The sequence below is a fragment of the Gobius niger genome (assembly GCF_951799975.1).
Source record: "Gobius niger genome assembly, chromosome: 10".
In the NCBI taxonomy this organism is placed as follows: Eukaryota; Metazoa; Chordata; class Actinopteri; order Gobiiformes; family Gobiidae; genus Gobius; species Gobius niger.
The window spans coordinates 5,877,248-5,897,409 of record NC_136861.1 but is presented as its reverse complement, the minus strand read 5'-3'; the positions used below and the strand labels follow the sequence as shown (position 1 = coordinate 5,897,409).

The 20,162-nt window shown below is 45.8% G+C and overlaps 1 protein-coding gene across 1 annotated transcript; it reads left to right on the top strand.

Annotated features, from left to right (window-relative positions):
* Positions 1–14,495: 14,495 nt before the first annotated feature.
* Positions 14,496–19,267, top strand: LOC306969107 (uncharacterized protein; the record flags this gene model as incomplete). Its single annotated transcript, XM_079564709.1, has 6 exons — positions 14,496–14,598; positions 17,253–17,537; positions 17,606–17,893; positions 18,388–18,753; positions 18,947–19,032; positions 19,136–19,267. 6 exons carry the CDS (start codon positions 14,496–14,498, stop codon positions 19,226–19,228), a joined length of 1,221 nt encoding a protein of 406 aa, XP_079420835.1. The 3' UTR covers positions 19,229–19,267.
* Positions 19,268–20,162: the final 895 nt, after the last annotated feature.

Genomic DNA, 20,162 nt, shown 5'->3' with positions numbered 1-20,162 from the left:
TTTTATGAATAAATGTCTGATTTTTATATGAAAAGGTAAAATGACTGAATAATACATTTTACATGAATTTACAAAACATTTTCCCTCGATTGTATCAGTGATTCTAGAAGCCAGCGGCCCTGTGCCACAAAGCCACTGGGATGCACCGGTTTGGTACAAGTTTCGGACGCGTGTTTGCTTCTTAAATGAGCCCAATACTCCAAATATGTGCAGCAAAATGTCCTTTATTTCCTCTTGTAACACGGTCAAAAGACTGTTTCTCCTCACAAGTGCAACAAATCACAGCCTATTGCACCCTTTAAATAGAGGAGGTCACACCCTTAACCCAGTAGTGACACCTATAGGCCAGGTGGTACATTTTGGCCACGACAGTTATGTTCAGGAAAAGGTTCTAATTAACCTCTTAACTCCCACCGGAACGGATCCCATTTTCTCCTGCCCTAATCAAAAAGCTTCTTGGGGAAAAAGCACCAAAACAGCCACAAAAATGTGACGAAAACTCAACCAAAAAGTGACGAAAACTCAACCAAAAAGTGACAAAAACTGAACAAAAAAGTGACAACAAAAATGTAAAAAAAAAATTGAAGAAAAAAAACAACCTAAAAAAAGGTGACACAACACAGCAACAACGCGAGGAAAAAGATCAGTTTTGTGGGTCTTAGCTTTCAAATGAGGTGTTACAAAGGCCGATAGCGAAAGAGGACAGCATGCATTCGGTTTAGGCGGGTCGTAAGAGGTTGATATACACTGCTCACAAAAATTTAGGGCACACTCAAAAAACACATCCTAGATGTCAATCAATTCGATTTTTCGGATGAAAATCTTTATTCATAGTGTAGGGCAATGTGTTGAGAACAAAATAACATAAGAATGATAAATGGAAATCAAATTCTCAGCCCCTGGAAGTCTGGATCCAAAATTATAGTCAAAATCAAAGTGACAACTCAGGTCACTGGTTGATCCAAATTCTGTAGAAATTCCTCCAAACGAGTCTGTATCATCCTCAGTCGTGTGTGTGGCCTCCACGTGCCTGAATGCACTCCCTACAAGGCCTGGGCATGCTCCTGATGAGACCACGGATGTCCTCCTGAGGGATCTCCTCCCAGACCTGGATTAGAGCATCAGTCAGCTCCTGGACAGTCTGTGGTGTGACGTGGCGTTGATGGATGGACCGAGACATGATGTCCCAGATGTGCTCTATTGGATTTAAGTCTGGGGAACGGGCAGGCCAGTCCAGAACATCAATACCTTCATCATGCAGGACCTGCTGACACACTCTTGCCACATGTGGCCTGGCATTATCAGGCATCAGAAGGAACCCAGGGCCACAGCACCAGCATATGGTCTTACAATAAGATAAGATAAGATAAGATGGTACTTTATTGATCTCACAGATGGAGAAATTGCATTCGATGAGAGAGCATCCGGCAGCAGTCAGTGCGCACAACTCTTTTTCCACTCTTTTTTTTCTTTGGTGAAAGATCGTTGTGTCGCGGCCGCCATTTTCACTGTTTTGGTCACAGGAGGAGCACTGGTTGATGGGAAATCCGTAGACGATGACCACGGCGGTGGAGCTCTTGCGCTTGGCCACGATGTTCTTGGCCACACAGGTGTAGTTGGCCGTGTGGGACAGACGCGCCTGCTTGATGATCAGGTTGTGTCCACGGTGATGTAGAAGTTCCTGTCCTCGGCCGGGTCCATGATCTCGTTGTCCTGCAGCCACTCCACCCGCATGACCTTGGAGGATGGAGAAACTGTAGCTGCCCTCTGTCTCCTCTGATCATCTGAAACGGTGCACCGCCTCCTGGGCTTGTCCCCGTTTCAGAGCGTGGTGTCCTGCACTGGTCAGCTCCACCTCGTCCTTCCTCTTCCTCCTGCACAGCTCCCTCCACAGTCTATCACCATCTCCTCGTTGGTCCCTTTTGTTGTTTCCTGTAGCTCCTCTTGTGACGCCTCCTCCGTGCTGCAGGTGTGGGGGCTCTTGGTGCCTCTTCACTGTCCAGTGTCTCAGAAGAAGATGTTCGTAGATCTCAAATGGGTTTAGCTGATAAGCTAGCAGTTTGTTTACCTTCAAAAAGCTGCTTTCTTCAGGACCATTTTGGACTCTCAAAGTAAACAAATCCATCAAACCTCCACAAAAACACGGTAAAGACGCACAAAAGTATCCAGAAAAACAACGTGGTTCGCTGACAAAGGCAAACAATTCAGCTGCACCAGGAGAGAGGGAGGTCACTTCCTGTTTTCATGTCGCCATGACGACATCATTATACCGGATCCAATAGGTCTGAGGATCTCATCCCGGTCCCCAATGCCAGTCAGGGAACCTCTGGCTCGCACATGGAGGGCTGTGCGGCCCTCCAATGAAATGCCTCCCCAGACCATCACTGACCCACCACCAAACCGGTCATGCTGGATGATGTTGCAGCAGCAGAACGTTCTCCAGGACGTCTCCAGACTCTGTCACGTCTGTCACATGTGCTCAGGGTGAACCTGCTCTCATCCGTGAAGAGCACAGGGCACCATTGGCCAATCTGCCAATCGCTGTGTTCTCGGGCCAATGCCAATCGGGCCAAACGGTGTTGGGCAGTAAGCACCGGCCCAATGCCAATCGGGCCAAACGGTGTTGGGCAGTAAGCACCGGCCCAACGCCCTCATACCCCCCTCATACCACCCTCATGGAGTCGGTTTCTGACCGTTTGAGGACCAACATGCACATTTGTGGCCCTCTGGAGGTCATTTTGTCGGGCTCGGGCAGTGCTTCTCCTGTTTCTCCGTGCACAAATGAGCAGATAGCGGTCCTGCTGCTGGGTTGATGATCTCGGTCGGCCCCCCCAGGTCTCCTGGTGTACTGGCCTGTCTCCTGGTATCTCCTCCATGCTCTGGACACTGCGCTGGGAGACACAGCAAACCTTCTTGCCACAGCACGAATGGATGTGCCATTTTGGATGAGCATCACTCCCTGAGCAGCTTCTGTGGGTTGTAGATGCTCCTCATGATCCCTCTAGTGGTGAGAACACTGGACAAATGCAAAAGTGTTCCAAAAATACGGTACAAAGGATGAAGACAGGGAAATGGTCTGTGGTCACCACCTGCAAAACCATTCCTCTTTTGGAGTGATCTTGCTAATTGCCTCTCATTTCCACCTGTTGTCTGTTTAATTTCCACAACACCAAGTGAAACTGATTCACAATAAGCGTGGCTTCCTAACTGGACAGTCTGATATCCCAGAAATGTGACTGACTTGGAGTTACATTGTGTTTTTTGAGTGTGCCCTAAGTTTTTGTGAGCAGTGTATATCTCTCTTTCACCTTAAATCACACGTGACGCGGCGCCTTCATTTTGACGCAGTTCTTATTTTCAGCTCGAAAAGCCACAAAGATGAGCTGATAAAGAGTTAAAACAGGATGTTCAGCCCAGTCCTGTTTCAGTGGCTCTTCAGACGTCTTTGAACATGTCTCCTCTCGTGCTCATCATAGTCTGTTCCCTCTGCACAGGTAAGAGCTTTAGAGTTTGTAATAACAGTTTAAAGTGTGATAAAAGGATGTGTGGTTTGTGTTGTGATAATGTGCTTCATTTGAACTCACTATAATGTGATAAATGATGACCTTTGTGAACATGTGAGAACCTCCAAAATGTTCCTTCATCTGAGCTCAGCTGCTGTGAGTCTGTTTGGTGCTTTTCAAGGGAAACAATCGGGGCAAAACTCACAGTTTGGTGTCGAGGAAATTAGTGCTTCTCAAACTAAACCATCGGTGCAGGGATTTCTCAGGAAATGTGATTTCCTGCATTCTGTTTTAGATGATAAGAAAAGTGTTTTCACCAAAAGCAACTGCAGATTACACATGAATCTACTTCTTTACTTCAGTTCAAAGTATCTGATTATTGGTACTTCAGTGTTTAGTTCTTTCTCACTTGTGAACGTCTTGTTTTGAACCGACAATAACCACAATATTCTCTGCTTTAGACGAGCTCAGCTCTAAATAACGTCTGTGTTCAGTTGTTTTTATAAATATGTGACATTTTAACAGAAATAAGACGTTTTCAGCTCAAATATGACAAAGTAATGAGCCCTGACTCGAGGTGGTAGAAAGAGGAGCAGAGTTTGTAAAAGTCCACCCTCAGAGCGATCGCAGACACACAACTTTGTTTGTTTGTTTGTTTGTTTACTTTATTGTCCCCGTAAGGAAATTTGTCCTCTGCATTTAACCCATCCTTCGATGCCGCTGGGGCGACCCGTCAGCAGTGGTCAACGGTAGTGCCGCGCCCTATTGTACATGTTTTTAGGGGTAGGGGAAACCGGAGTACCCGGAGGAAACCTACGCAGACACGGGGAGAACAAGCAAACTCCACACAGAAAGGCCCCGTCCTGGACCGTCTTCTTCCTCTTCTTTCAAAATGATGAAGTCGGACATTTTAAAACTGTGTCATGTGACCAACGGCCGCCATTTTGTGACGCCACTTTTCTGTTTCAGAAGCCGCGGCTGAAAACGGGAACTCGAGACAAACCGGTAAAAACACAGACACAGCTAACCACTCTGCCACAGACACACTAACCACTCTGTTACAGACACACTAACCACTCTGTTACAGACACACTAACCACTCTGCCACAGACACACTAACCACTCTGCTACAGACACACTAACCACTCTGTTACAGACACACTAACCACTCTGTCACAGACACACTAACCACTCTGCCACAGACACACTAACCACTCTGCTACAGACACACTAACCACTATGTTACAGACACACTAACCACTCTGTTACAGACACACTAACCACTCTGTTACAGACACACTAACCACTCTGTCACAGACACACTAACCACTCTGCCACAGACACACTAACCACTCTGTCACAGACACACTAACCACTCTGTCACAGACACACTAACCACTCTGTTACAGACACACTAACCACTCTGTCACAGACACACTAACCACTCTGCCACAGACACACTAACCACTCTGTCACAGACACACTAAACACTCTGCTACAGACACACTAACCACTCTGCTACAGACACACTAACCACTCTGTCACAGACACACTAACCACTCTGTTACAGACACACTAACCACTCTGTCACAGACACACTAACCACTCTGCCACAGACACACTAACCACTCTGTCACAGACACACTAACCACTCTGTCACAGACACACTAACCACTCTGTTACAGACACACTAACCACTCTGCCATAGACACACTAACCACTCTGTTACAGACACACTAACCACTCTGTTACAGACACACTAACCACTCTACTACAGACACACTAACCACTCTGTCACAGACACACTAACCACTCTACTACAGACACACTAACCACTCTGTCACAGACACACTAACCACTCTGTTACAGACACACTAACCACTCTGCTACAGATACACTAACCACTCTACTACAGAAACACTAACCACTCTACTACAGACACACTAACCACTCTACTACAGACACACTAGCCACTCTGTTACAGACACACTAACCACTCTACTACAGAAACACTAACCACTTTACTACAGACACACTAACCACTCTGTTACTGACACACTAACCACTCTACTACAGACACACTAACCACTCTGCTACAGACACACTAACCACTCTGCTACAGACACACTAACCACTCTACTACAGACACACTAACCACTCTACTACAGACACACTAACCACTCTGTTACAGACACACTAACCACTCTACTACAGACACACTAACCACTCTGCTACAGACACACTAACCACTCTACTACAGACACACTAACCACTCTGTTACAGACACACTAACCACTCTGCTACAGACACACTAACCACTCTGCTACAGACACACTAACCACTCTGCTACAGACACACTAACCACTCTACTACAGACACACTAACCACTCTACTACAGACACACTAACCACTCTACTACAGACACACTAACCACTCTGTTACAGACACACTAACCACTCTGTTACAGACACACTAACCACTCTGCCACAGACACACTAACCACTCTGTCACAGACACACTAACCACTCTGTTACAGACACACTAACCACTCTGCCACAGACACACTAACCACTCTGTCACAGACACACTAACCACTCTGTCACAGACACACTAACCACTCTGTTACAGACACACTAACCACTCTGTTACAGACACACTAACCACTCTGTTACAGACACACTAACCACACTACTACAGACACACTAACCACTCTGCCACAGAGACACTAACCACTCTGCCACAGACACACTAACCACTCTGTCACAGACACACTAACCTCTCTGTTACAGACACACTAACCACTCTGTTACTGACACACTAACCACTCTGCTACAGACACACTAACCACTCTGTTACAGACACACTAACCACTCTGTTACAGACACACTAACCACTCTGTTACAGACACACTAACCACTCTGTTACAGACACACTAACCACTCTGTTACAGACACACTAACCACTCTGTTACAGACACACTAACCACTCTGTCACAGACACACTAACCACTCTGTTACAGACACACTAACGACTCTGTTACAGACACACTAACCACTCTACTACAGACACACTAACCACTCTGCTACAGACACACTAACCACTCTGTTACAGACACACTAACCACTCTGTTACAGACACACTAACCACTCTGTTACAGACACACTAACCACTCTACTACAGACACACTAACCACTCTGTTACAGACACACTAACCACTCTGCTACAGACACACTAACCACTCTGTTACAGACACACTAACCACTCTGCTACAGACACACGAACCACTCTACTACAGACACACTAACCACTCTGCTACAGACACACTAACCACTCTGCCACAGACACACTAACCACTCTGCCACAGACACACTAACCACTCTGTCACAGACACACTAAACACTCTGCTACAGACACACTAACCACTCTGCTACAGACACACTAACCACTCTGTCACAGACACACTAACCACTCTGTTACAGACACACTAACCACTCTGTCACAGACACACTAACCACTCTGCCACAGACACACTAACCACTCTGTCACAGACACACTAACCACTCTGTCACAGACACACTAACCACTCTGTTACTGACACACTAACCACTCTACTACAGACACACTAACCACTCTGTCACAGACACAATAACCACTCTGCCATAGACACACTAACCACTCTGTTACAGACACACTAACCACTCTGTTACAGACACACTAACCACTCTACTACAGACACACTAACCACTCTGTCACAGACACACTAACCACTCTACTACAGACACACTAACCACTCTGTCACAGACACACTAACCACTCTGTTACAGACACACTAACCACTCTGCTACAGATACACTAACCACTCTACTACAGAAACACTAACCACTCTACTACAGACACACTAACCACTCTACTACAGACACACTAGCCACTCTGTTACAGACACACTAACCACTCTACTACAGAAACACTAACCACTTTACTACAGACACACTAACCACTCTGTTACTGACACACTAACCACTCTACTACAGACACACTAACCACTCTGCTACAGACACACTAACCACTCTGCTACAGACACACTAACCACTCTACTACAGACACACTAACCACTCTACTACAGACACACTAACCACTCTGTTACAGACACACTAACCACTCTACTACAGACACACTAACCACTCTGCTACAGACACACTAACCACTCTACTACAGACACACTAACCACTCTGTTACAGACACACTAACCACTCTGCTACAGACACACTAACCACTCTGCTACAGACACACTAACCACTCTGCTACAGACACACTAACCACTCTACTACAGACACACTAACCACTCTACTACAGACACACTAACCACTCTACTACAGACACACTAACCACTCTGTTACAGACACACTAACCACTCTGTTACAGACACACTAACCACTCTGCCACAGACACACTAACCACTCTGTCACAGACACACTAACCACTCTGTTACAGACACACTAACCACTCTGTTACAGACACACTAACCACTCTGTTACAGACACACTAACCACTCTGTTACAGACACACTAACCACTCTGCCACAGACACACTAACCACTCTGTCACAGACACACTAACCACTCTGTCACAGACACACTAACCACTCTGTTACAGACACACTAACCACTCTGTTACAGACACACTAACCACTCTGTTACAGACACACTAACCACTCTACTACAGACACACTAACCACTCTGCCACAGAGACACTAACCACTCTGCCACAGACACACTAACCACTCTGTCACAGACACACTAACCACTCTGTTACAGACACACTAACCACTCTGTTACTGACACACTAACCACTCTGCTACAGACACACTAACCACTCTGTTACAGACACACTAACCACTCTGTTACAGACACACTAACCACTCTGTTACAGACACACTAACCACTCTGTTACAGACACACTAACCACTCTGCTACAGACACACTAACCACTCTGCTACAGACACACTAACCACTCTGTCACAGACACACTAACCACTCTGTTACAGACACACTAACCACTCTGTCACAGACACACTAACCACTCTGCCACAGACACACTAACCACTCTGTCACAGACACACTAACCACTCTGTCACAGACACACTAACCACTCTGTTACAGACACACTAACCACTCTGCCATAGACACACTAACCACTCTGTTACAGACACACTAACCACTCTGTTACAGACACACTAAACACTCTACTACAGACACACTAACCACTCTGTCACAGACACACTAACCACTCTACTACAGACACACTAACCACTCTGTCACAGACACACTAACCACTCTGTTACAGACACACTAACCACTCTGCTACAGATACACTAACCACTCTACTACAGAAACACTAACCACTCTACTACAGACACACTAACCACTCTACTACAGACACACTAGCCACTCTGTTACAGACACACTAACCACTCTACTACAGAAACACTAACCACTTTACTACAGACACACTAACCACTCTGTTACTGACACACTAGCCACTCTACTACAGACACACTAACCACTCTGCTACAGACACACTAACCACTCTGCTACAGACACACTAACCACTCTACTACAGACACACTAACCACTCTACTACAGACACACTAACCACTCTGTTACAGACACACTAACCACTCTACTACAGACACACTAACCACTCTGCTACAGACACACTAACCACTCTACTACAGACACACTAACCACTCTGTTACAGACACACTAACCACTCTGCTACAGACACACTAACCACTCTGCTACAGACACACTAACCACTCTGCTACAGACACACTAACCACTCTACTACAGACACACTAACCACTCTACTACAGACACACTAACCACTCTACTACAGACACACTAACCACTCTGTTACAGACACACTAACCACTCTGTTACAGACACACTAACCACTCTGCCACAGACACACTAACCACTCTGTCACAGACACACTAACCACTCTGTTACAGACACACTAACCACTCTGTTACAGACACACTAACCACTCTGTTACAGACACACTAACCACTCTGTTACAGACACACTAACCACTCTGCCACAGACACACTAACCACTCTGTCACAGACACACTAACCACTCTGTCACAGACACACTAACCACTCTGTTACAGACACACTAACCACTCTGTTACAGACACACTAACCACTCTGTTACAGACACACTAACCACTCTACTACAGACACACTAACCACTCTGCCACAGAGACACTAACCACTCTGCCACAGACACACTAACCACTCTGTCACAGACACACTAACCACTCTGTTACAGACACACTAACCACTCTGTTACTGACACACTAACCACTCTGCTACAGACACACTAACCACTCTGTTACAGACACACTAACCACTCTGTTACAGACACACTAACCACTCTGTTACAGACACACTAACCACTCTGTTACAGACACACTAACCACTCTGTTACAGACACACTAACCACTCTGTCACAGACACACTAACCACTCTGTTACAGACACACTAACGACTCTGTTACAGACACACTAACCACTCTACTACAGACACACTAACCACTCTGCTACAGACACACTAACCACTCTGTTACAGACACACTAACCACTCTGTTACAGACACACTAACCACTCTGTTACAGACACACTAACCACTCTACTACAGACACACTAACCACTCTGTTACAGACACACTAACCACTCTGCTACAGACACACTAACCACTCTGTTACAGACACACTAACCACTCTGCTACAGACACACGAACCACTCTACTACAGACACACTAACCACTCTGCTACAGACACACTAACCACTCTGCCACAGAGACACTAACCACTCTGCCACAGACACACTAACCACTCTGTTACAGACACACTAACCACTCTGCTACAGACACACTAACCACTCTGTCACAGACACACTAACCACTCTACTACAGACACACTAACCACTCTGCTACAGACACACTAACCACTCTGTCACAGACACACTAACCACTCTACTACAGACACACTAACCACTCTGCTACAGACACACTAACCACTCTGTTACAGACACACTAACCACTCTGCTACAGACACACTAACCACTCTGCTACTGACACACTAACCACTCTGTTACAGACACACTAACCACTCTGTTACAGACACACTAACCACTCTGTCACAGACACACTAACCACTCTGTCACAGACACACTAACCACTCTGTTACAGACACACTAACCACTCTGTTACAGACACACTAACGACTCTGTTACAGACACACTAACCACTCTACTACAGACACACTAACCACTCTGCTACAGACACACTAACCACTCTGTTACAGACACACTAACCACTCTGTTACAGACACACTAACCACTCTACTACAGAAACACTAACCACTCTACTACAGACACGCTAACCACTCTGTTACAGACACACTAACCACTCTGCTACAGACACACTAACCACTCTGTTACAGACACACTAACCACTCTGCTACAGACACACTAACCACTCTGCTACAGACACACTAACCACTCTGTCACAGACACACTAACGACTCTGTTACAGACACACTAACCACTCTGTCACAGACACACTAACCACTCTGTTACAGACACACTAACCACTCTGTCACAGACACACTAACCACTCTGTTACAGACACACTAACCACTCTGCTACAGACACACTAACCACTCTGTTACAGACACACTAACCACTCTGTCACAGATACACTAACCACTCTGTTACAGACACACTAACCACTCTGCTACAGACACACTAACCACTCTGCTACAGACACACTAACCACTCTTTTACAGACACACTAACCACTCTGTCACAGACACACTAACCACTCTGCTACAGACACACTAACCACTCTGCTACAGACACACTAACCACTCTGTCACAGACACACTAACCACTCTGCTACAGACACACTAACCACTCTGCTACAGACACACTAACCACTCTGTTACAGACACACTAACCACTCTGCCACAGAGACACTAACCACTCTGTCACAGACACACTAACCACTCTGTTACAGACACACTAACCACTCTGCTACAGACACACTAACCACTCTGTTACAGACACACTAACCACTCTGTCACAGACACACTAACCACTCTGTTACAGACACACTAACCACTCTGTTACAGACACACTAACCACTCTGCTACAGACACACTAACCACTCTGTTACAGACACACTAACCACTCTGTTACAGACACACTAACCACTCTGCTACAGACACACTAACCACTCTGCTACAGACACACTAACCACTCTGTTACAGACACACTAACCACTCTGTTACAGACACACTAACCACTCTGCTACAGACACACTAACCACTCTGTTACAGACACACTAACCACTCTGTTACAGACACACTAACCACTCTGCTACAGACACACTAACCACTCTGTTACAGACACACTAACCACTCTGCTACAGACACACTAACCACTCTGTTACAGACACACTAACCACTCTGCTACAGACACACTAACCACTCTGCTACTGACACACTAACCACTCTGTTACAGACACACTAACCACTCTGTCACAGACACACTAACCACTCTGCTACAGACACACTAACCACTCTGTTACAGACACACTAACCACTCTGTTAAAGACACACTAACCACTCTGTTACAGACACACTAACCACTCTGCTACTGACACACTAACCACTCTGCTACAGACACACTAACCACTCTGTTACAGACACACTAACCACTCTGCTACTGACACACTAACCACTCTGTTACAGACACACTAACCACTCTGTTACAGACACACTAACCACTCTGTTACAGACACACTAACCACTCTGCTACAGACACACTAACCACTCTGCTACAGACACACTAACCACTCTGTTACAGACACACTAACCACTCTGCTACTGACACACTAACCACTCTGCTACAGACACACTAACCACTCTGCTACTGACACACTAACCACTCTGTTACAGACACACTAACCACTCTGCTACAGACACACTAACCACTCTGCTACTGACACACTAACCACTCTGTTACAGACACACTAACCACTCTGCTACAGACACACTAACCACTCTGTCACAGACACACTAACCACTCTGTTACAGACACACTAACCACTCTGCTACAGACACACTAACCACTCTGCTACAGACACACTAACCACTCTGTTACAGACACACTAACCACTCTGTCACAGACACACTAACCACTCTGTCACAGACACACTAACCACTCTGTCACAGACACACTAACCACTCTGTTACAGACACACTAACCACTCTGCTACAGACACACTAACCACTCTGCCACAGACACACTAACCACTCTGTTACAGACACACTAACCACTCTGCTACAGACACACTAACCACTCTGCTACAGACACACTAACCACTCTGCTACAGACACACTAACCACTCTGCTACAGACACACTAACCACTCTGTTACAGACACACTAACCACTCTGCTACAGACACACTAACCACTCTGCTACAGACACACTAACCACTCTGTTACAGACACACTAACCACTCTGCTACAGACACACTAACCACTCTGTCACAGACACACTAACCACTCTGTTACAGACACACTAACCACTCTGTTACAGACACACTAACCACTCTGTTACAGACACACTAACCACTCTGTTACAGACACACTAACCACTCTGTTACAGACACACTAACCACTCTGTTACAGACACACTAACCACTCTGTTACAGACACACTAACCACTCTGTCACAGACACACTAACCACTCTGTTACAGACACACTAACCACTCTGTCACAGACACACTAACCACTCTGTTACAGACACACTAACCACTCTGTTACAGACACACTAACCACTCTGCTACAGACACACTAACCACTCTGTTACAGACACACTAACCACTCTGTTACAGACACACTAACCACTCTGTTACAGACACACTAACCACTCTGCCACAGACACACTAACCACTCTGTTACAGACACACTAACCACTCTGTTACAGACACACTAACCACTCTGTTACAGACACACTAACCACTCTGTCACAGACACACTAACCACTCTGTTACAGACACACTAACCACTCTGTTACAGACACACTAACCACTCTGTCACAGACACACTAACCACTCTGTTACAGACACACTAACCACTCTGCTACAGACACACTAACCACTCTGTTACAGACACACTAACCACTCTGCCACAGACACACTAACCACTCTGTTACAGACACACTAACCACTCTGTCACAGACACACTAACCACTCTGTTACAGACACACTAACCACTCTGCTACAGACACACTAACCACTCTGTTACAGACACACTAAACACTCTGTTACAGACACACTAACCACTCTGCTACAGACACACTAACCACTCTGCTACAGACACACTAACCACTCTGTCACAGACACACTAACCACTCTGTTACAGACACACTAACCACTCTGTTACAGACACACTAACCACTCTGTCACAGACACACTAACCACTCTGCTACAGACACACTAACCACTCTGTTACAGACACACTAACCACTCTGCTACAGACACACTAACCACTCTGTTACAGACACACTAACCACTCTGTTACAGACACACTAACCACTCTGCTACAGACACACTAACCACTCTGTTACAGACACACTAACCACTCTGCTACAGACACACTAACCACTCTGCTACAGACACACTAACCACTCTGCTACAGACACACTAACCACTCTGCCACACTGTTGTTTCAGAGCCGTTCCTGAGGTTGGTCGATGGGAACAGTCGGTGTCAGGGGGAACTTCAGGTGCAGAGGGCGGGACAGAACTGGACTGACGCGAGACCCCGGTTCGTTCCTCGTTGGTTTGGAAACAGAGTCTGTTCAGAGCTGAACTGTGGACCTGCTCTGAGGCTGGAGTGGATAAAAGTTTCACAAAGAGAAATGGTTAATCTTGATTCTGACAGCTGTGACGACTCTTCCTTGATCGACTGTTTTGACTCTGACACACATCGCTCTGACGTCAGTCTGGAGCTGAACTGTTCAGGTGAGTTTGAAATACTACAGTAATAAATAATCCTATTCATAGTTCTCAGTGATGTAACGCCCCCATGTTCCAATCACCAGAGTACAAGGAGACCAAGACAATGAGAAATATTTGTTTATTTTGAGAAAGTATGAAAAAGTTGAATTGTTGGTTTGGGGAGTAGGAGGAGCTTGACATTGACATGGATGGATGGGCTCAGAGAAGGGCTCTTCTCCAGTGGCCAAAGCTCACACACTACAAAATACTATACAGAGTTTAATGTTAAAATGTTAAAACTAAGTATTTTCTTCCCCCTACATGTTCCTCCATGTCCTAATGTGTAGAATGAGCTCAGACCTGTTCACCACAACTGCCTCTAAAATCCTGCACTGTCACTCAGAAAGGTGTTACTTCGGGTCAGAAGTGCCGTCATGCACGAGCTTAAAGGAATAGGCCACCGTTTTTACATACCGAGATATGTTCTTACCTAACCTTAGACGAGTTAATATATCCCCGTCTGGTCTTTGTCCGTGCGCTCTGTCACGCAAACGGAGCACATACGCAGCCTCTCCCACATGTCATATAGCTCCAAAAAAGCTCACGATAGAAGCTACCAAGCTCTTCCACGTGTTCCCTATTTAAATAAAGTTACGTGAAATGTTTTCATGCAAAGTATATTTACACAGAAATGTAACATGTTGATTTTATAAGCAAATAAAAAGGGGGACTATATTGTGAGGCGTAATGATACAGGAGCACAGCGTCCGCGCAGTAACTCCTAAAGACTTCCCCCGCTCACTTCCGTCCATAGAAGCTGCGTGACTTGTAGAGAGCTCGCAGAGAACAGTTGAAGAAGCGTGGATAACTTGTGAACAAAGCCTTTTACGTGCATCGTGCCGGGCTGTGATAACAAGCAGAAAGTATATAGTGTAGTAATGTTTCACAGATTTCCAACTCACCCCGGACGACGACACAGGACTCAGGACCTCGACCATGAGGTAGGAATGCGAGAGCACTTTCCCAAAATATATTTTCTACTTGTTGTAAAAGGCTCTGTACAAGTCACGCAGCTTCTGTTGACGGAAGTGAGCGGGGAAGTCTTTAGGAGTTACTGCGCGGACGCTGTGCTCCTCGTATCATTACGCCTCACAATATAGTTCCCCTTTTTATCTGCTTATAAAATCGACATGTTACATTTCTGTGTAAATATACTTCGCATGAAAACACTTCACGTAACTTTATTTAAATAGGGAACACGTGGAAGAGCTTGGTAGCTTCTATCGTGAGCTTTTTTGGAGCTATGTGACATGTGGGAGAGGCTGCGTATGTGCTTTGTTTGCCTGACAGAGCGCACGGACAAAGACTAGACGGGGATATATTAACTCGTCTAAGGTTAGGTAAGAACATATCTCAGTATGTAAAAACGGTGGCCTATTCCTCTAATATAGAAGCTGCAGTTACACATGTGACCTGAGGTGGCAGTAGTGAGTATAAAGTGACCAACTTGCATCTAGCCCCTTCAAAGTCTGAATTTATTGTTATGAATGATGATTACTTTTGCTGTTTTGTTTAGTCTGTGCTGTTCTTGTTGTATGTTTTGATTATGTTAAAAATCCGATACAAACTTAAATACCATACTTACAATACTTTTTCATCATTACAATGTGTCACGGGTCAGCTGCCATCTTGTTTTGCCTACACACTGTAGGCAAATGTGCCATTTTTGCCAACATTGACACAAATGTTAGGAGACATTTGTGTCAATTTATTTTTCAAGAAAAGCCTTGTATGTTCATAGAAGCATATTTTAGTGTACAAAAAAAAAGGGAAATGAACGCCTGGATTTTTTCGTGTGATCATTGTCAAAAATAAAAACATTTCTACTGTATCTACAGTATATTCTACTGTACTGTCTTATTTTCCATCTCTTAGACCAGCTGGCCCCATACATTTCTTTTCTAATGTCTACATTCTTCATTACTGATATTTTACATTCAGGTGAAGACTGATGTGAGAAATTGAATTTTCGCCAAATTGTGTTGTTTTTTGCTTGTATCATGATTATTTCATTGATATGGGAACTACATGGAACTATCGTGGGAAAAAGCTGTGAGCCCACAGTTACCAAGTACTCATATTAAGTTTTTCCTCACCGTGCTGGAGAGTCTAACAACATTATGTTTATGTTTGCCTGGATACTTAATTTACCTGAACTTCATTGTCTTATTTACGGTTTTGTTTTATTGCCTTAATGTTCATGCAGTCCTGTGAGGCAACTGCTATTGTGATCTTGGGCGCTCAAACCCTCCACCACGCTGAGGTTCAAGGAGGGGCTTTTCAGAATGCATTGTGGGACATTTTGAGGGCATTAGTTTCTTCTTTCTGGAAATTAAGACTCGGACAAAATGACTTTGACATCGTCACTATAGGAACAGTGTCTCTCTCTCTCTTTTAAATGTCTTCGTAATGTCAAAGTAATGATTTTTCAATTAGTTTTGAAGTAAAATAAAAGTAACTTAAAGTAACTTACTGGTACTTTTGACTTTATTTTCCGCTGACGCTAGACCCACATCAGAGCCACTGAAACTCTAGGGAACATTATTTCTGACCTTTTCTACATAAAGGAGAGACTTACTGCAGAGCAGCTCACACTGTGACCTCATTTTCATACACAGACTCGGTGCGGCTGGTCGGGGGGCGGAGCCAGTGTTCAGGATCTCTGCAGATCCAGGACCAGTCCTTGAACCAGTCCTGGGCCGGGGTCTGTGAGGGGGCCTTGGACCGTCGCGGGGCAGAGGTGCTGTGCAGGGAGCTGGGCTGTGGGCCTCCTCTCCTCCAGGGGGCGCTCTCTCCTCTGGAGCAGACGTTCCACTGTGAGGGCCACGAGTCTAAGCTGATGGACTGTCCCCGGACCAGGACCGGCCCAGAGACCTGCCCCACTCTCAACCTCACCTGCACAGGTAAAGGGCGGGGCCTGTGAAGGGGCGTGGCCTGTGAAGGGGCGGGTTTAACCTGTGTTTGTGTCCAGAGCCGCTGAGGCTGGTGGGAGGGGCCAGTCGCTGTGAGGGGACGGTGGAGCAGAAGCTCAGAGAGTGGAGACGAGTGGTGGCCGATAACCACTGGGACCTGGAGGCGGCGGCCGTCATGTGTCGGGGGCTGGACTGTGGCTCGGCTGTTTATACAGACGAGAGACGCGGGTTTAACATCAGTGATGTGTGGAGCATCAACACTGACTGTGTGAAGGAGTACGCTGCTGTGAGAGACTGTGTCTACAATGGTTACTCAGGTGTTTCCAGCCTCTTCCTGGTTTGTTCAGGTGAATCTCTTCTCCAGAGTAATGAACTGTCAATTCATTGAATGTGGTGGTGCCCCCTAGAGGAGGAGACAGTGAACTAAAATAATCCTCTGCTCCCATTGGCCGAGGCATGGAGTACTCACTAACTTCTACTCAAGTTTTATTTAACTCATTCAACTAACTGCACATAGTGTATCACACAGTACTTTTACTTCTACAGGAGTGATTTATTTTGTGGTTACGGTGCACATAAAAAAAACACATTTCATCTTTTTTTGCTAACTATTTTCCTTGGTCTAATTTTTGTGGAATATTCTTTGCCAAAAACAATTTTCACATTGTGTTTTTTCTTTGGCCTTATTGAACCAGGAGTCACTTCTTTATAATTATAGTTTTAGTAAAATCATTTTAAAGTGACTCTTATTTCAGTAACTATTGTGGCTCCGCCTCTGCCCATTGGTCGGTTTAGTCACATGACCATAAGGTCTGAACATTTCCACGCTTTGTCTCCACAGAGCTGCTGAACGGTGTCCCGGAGGTGTCTGTGTCTGAGGGGGTGTGGGCACCGCGGGCAGAGGGGAGTATATGGGCGCCGCGGGCACAGGAGGGTGACTGGGCGCCGCCGGGAGAGGGCGGGGTCTGGGTGCAGACGGGGGCAGATTTCCGGGTCAGATGCTCTGTGGAGCCACAGTACCCGGGAGGCTCCTTCCAGCTGCTCTCTCCCACTCTCAACCTCACCCTGCCAGCTGAAAATCACTCCGCCCACTTCCTGTTCACTGACGCCGGCCCCGCCCACAGAGGGAACTACACCTGTGTTTACCTCCTGCAGATGTTCAACCACAGCTTCACCTCCAACAGCTCCCTCTACATCCATCCAGGAGGTAAGGCCACGGGTATGGGGCACCGTATGGGACAAAAATAAGACCATAATCGCACTCTGTAGTTTTCCTCTCGGGCTGGGTACACTTAAACAATACCAGTACAATATCAAAAATATAGTTTAGGCATAACTGCCATCGAAAAAATAAAAGTGAGCAGGTACAGAAAATAATCTTTAGAAACGATGTGTTCCAGTGTCTGACTCCCAGTTCTTCGTCCGAGCGCTGGTTCTTCTCCTGCTGATGCTGCTGAACTTCGTCCCGTACTTCTACTACCGCCAGGTACGAGGACACTTCCTGACTCCACTCCTCCCTAAACCTGTGTCCTCATTTCCTTGTTACCATGGCACCGCGGGTCTGATTCTTTTGTGTGGTGTCGTTTCAGGCCACCAGGGGGCGTCCGGAGACACAAAGAGCCAGGAGACGCAGAGCCCGCCCTGAAGAAGAACGCACTGACGTCGTTTTCCACCAGATGTGATCTGCAGTTCTATTGCTGACACAGGGTTCCTCCACACTTTGCACTCTTGCCTCTTACTGTTATTGATTAATTTTATGTTGATGTTTTTATTGATTCTATTTTCTTTCTTGTATTTATGCAACTGTGAAGCACTTTGAATGGCCTTGTGTATGAATTGTGCTCTACAAATAAACTTGCCTTGCCTTGCCACTTTACAATGTCACATTTAAGACTTTTTAAAACCTGGAATTACACAATTCAAGACCAAGAACCTAAAGACGAGGCACAGTTTATGCAAATTTAAATCCAACTGTATATTTAAAACAACAAAAACAGGGACAAGAAACCTACATTATATAAATTAACAAATGGGTTTGAAAATAATGGCAGGGATTCTATGTATTGCCTCAGTTTGAAATTGACATTTTATCTAAATATTGGATTGTCTCGTTCGATAAAAATAATGATAATTAAAGCCCTTGCGAGCTTCGTTGGCCGGGTGCCGCACGCCGTCGCACGCCACTGCAATAACCGGTCACTGTGTCATTTTGTATCATGTAGTGTCGCACGCAGCGAGCAGCAGGGGGCGCCAGTTGAACGAGAGCGTCGCCTGGCTCATGTTGTCATTTGGGATTTAAATACCACACGCCGATCCCGCAGGTGCTCCCGGGCTCGAGCGCCCAAATCTTTGGGCACGAGGCACTTCTGCCCTGATATCAAAATGATTGAATAGATGGCGAGTAAAGCACAAGAGCATCTCTTTCACGTCCATACTGAAGTGCTGACTGCCTCGTAGCTACATGAAGCCTTTGATGCACTGCTGGTGTAGCTCTGTAAGCAGAGCGTCCACTTAGGACTCAGGGGTCGTGAGTTCGAGTCAGATGACGGTCTGTGGTGGTTTAGTCTTTTGACTTGACATCCACTGGTAAACAACAGCAGAAATACTTCTGGTGTC